General features: G+C 35.4%; 1 protein-coding gene across 1 annotated transcript in view; it reads right to left on the reverse strand.

Moving 5' to 3' along the window:
- The window catches only part of LOC106871581 (uncharacterized), an 18,644-nt gene extending 17,039 nt beyond the window's left edge, over positions 1-1,605 (reverse strand). Inside the window, exon 1 of the mRNA XM_014918088.2 lies at positions 928-1,605. Within this exon, the coding sequence (XP_014773574.1) occupies positions 928-993 (66 nt within the window). The 5' untranslated portion in view covers positions 994-1,605. The remainder of the gene's footprint in view (positions 1-927) is intronic.
- Between the last annotated feature and the right edge of the window lie 223 nt (positions 1,606-1,828).

Genomic DNA, 1,828 nt, shown 5'->3' on the forward strand with positions numbered 1-1,828 from the left:
CACACACACACACACACACACACACACACACAGTTCTCCACTCAAACATGTAGCCACATTCACATGGTCTGCAACAGGCTTCGTTATTTCGTTTATTAACTTTCAGTCCAACAGAATATCCTTTTATTCTTTTACTTGTTTCAGTCATTTTGACTGCGGCCATGCTGGAGCACCACCTTTAGTCAAACAAATTGATCTCAGGACTTATTCTATTAGTCTTTTTTGCCGAACCACTAAGTTACAGAGACGTAAACATACCGACATCGGTTGTCAACAAAAAGCGGGGGGTTTTGGGGTGTACAAAAAGAAGTCTTGCCCATGCTATTATATATGTCTACATTTTACTTGTCTACATACACGCTATTATATATATATATGTATATATATACACCAAATATGCACAATATATATATATTTAATATCGAACCATGTAATTCACACCCTGGAAATTTTATTTCTGTAAAATGTTGGGAGTTGGTAAAATTTCCGAGGCTTCCACCTCACCCCACCCAGTTTTGGGGACGGCAAAAAGGGTTTTGTAGCACATTAGGATGTCACAGGAATTCATTCAACGAAAAAAAAAAAAAAAAATTTCCAATGATTCCGAGACGGGGGATCTCCTCCCTTCGTCCTCCGCCTTTTCTGAACCAAAATATGGGAATTGCAGCATATTAGGAGATCAGGGTACTTGATTCCACGCAAAAAATCCGAATTTTTTTTTTTCCTTAGTGAAAATTCCAGGGTGGAACCCCCTCTGCCCCCTTTCCAATACAAAATATGGGATTTGCAGCATATTAGGAGGTCAGGGTACTTGATTCCACACAAAAAATCCAATTTTGGGGCGGAGGTGAAAATCGTGCGGGTGTTAATCTGAAAAATTACCGAATCGGGTTAATCTGAAAAATTACCGAAAGTCTTGTAACTTACCCGAGAATAGCAGGAAAGTTTCATGAGTTTTTCATGGACTTCTGGATAGTTCACAATTTCCTCCATTCTCTTTTGAAGGATAATAAATTATATTCTTTTAAACAACTTTCACTAACGAGGAATGTTCAAGTGACTTTACTTCAGTTTAAAACCAAACTGATTTCTAATATAATTTCCACTGTTCGTTTTCGCTTCGTCTTCATCAAGTATGACGTGTTAATTAAATCTGTTGAAGAGCTTAATGAAAATTAAAACTAATTATAGTTTTCCAACAACTTGTCAAGGCATGCATAGATAAGATAAACTCCGAGTGACAGGGGTATATATGATTTGGATAATTTTAGAGACCAGATAGACGTGTTTTTAGATTGTATTTGTGGATTACATGTACAATTAATCTGTATTTCTCCAAGATATATAAAGTTATCAAATATATAATCACTTTTTTCTTTAATTAATTTCTTGCATAATCCTAAATGCTCATTTTGGAAATGTCCAATGTCATTCTTAAATTAATAATTTACATGCTGTCATCAACAGATGCTGTGTAATCTATCTTTCAGTGTGTCTAACGACGATGTTATACTTAAGCTAGCCATCTTCTGGCAAGCATTAAAAACATTTTCTGCCTCTGTTCCATCCTCAAACATCACCACATAAACCTAGCAACCGTTGATATAGTAATTATCACAACATTTATCATCCTTAAATTCAGCTTAAGGTAATCAACACAGAAATCAATGATAGCATGAAACTACACGAACAAAACTGGCTAAGTTCGGATCTTATTGATTTCTAAAATCAACAAACTTTTCTTTGATGAATGCCTGTCACTTTCACGATTGTCACACACACGTAGCCAGAAACTAACTGGAAATATCTTAACAAAACATTTCTGGTT

Source organism: Octopus bimaculoides, chromosome 7, assembly GCF_001194135.2.
Source record: "Octopus bimaculoides isolate UCB-OBI-ISO-001 chromosome 7, ASM119413v2, whole genome shotgun sequence".
NCBI classification, from domain to species: domain Eukaryota; kingdom Metazoa; phylum Mollusca; class Cephalopoda; order Octopoda; family Octopodidae; genus Octopus; species Octopus bimaculoides.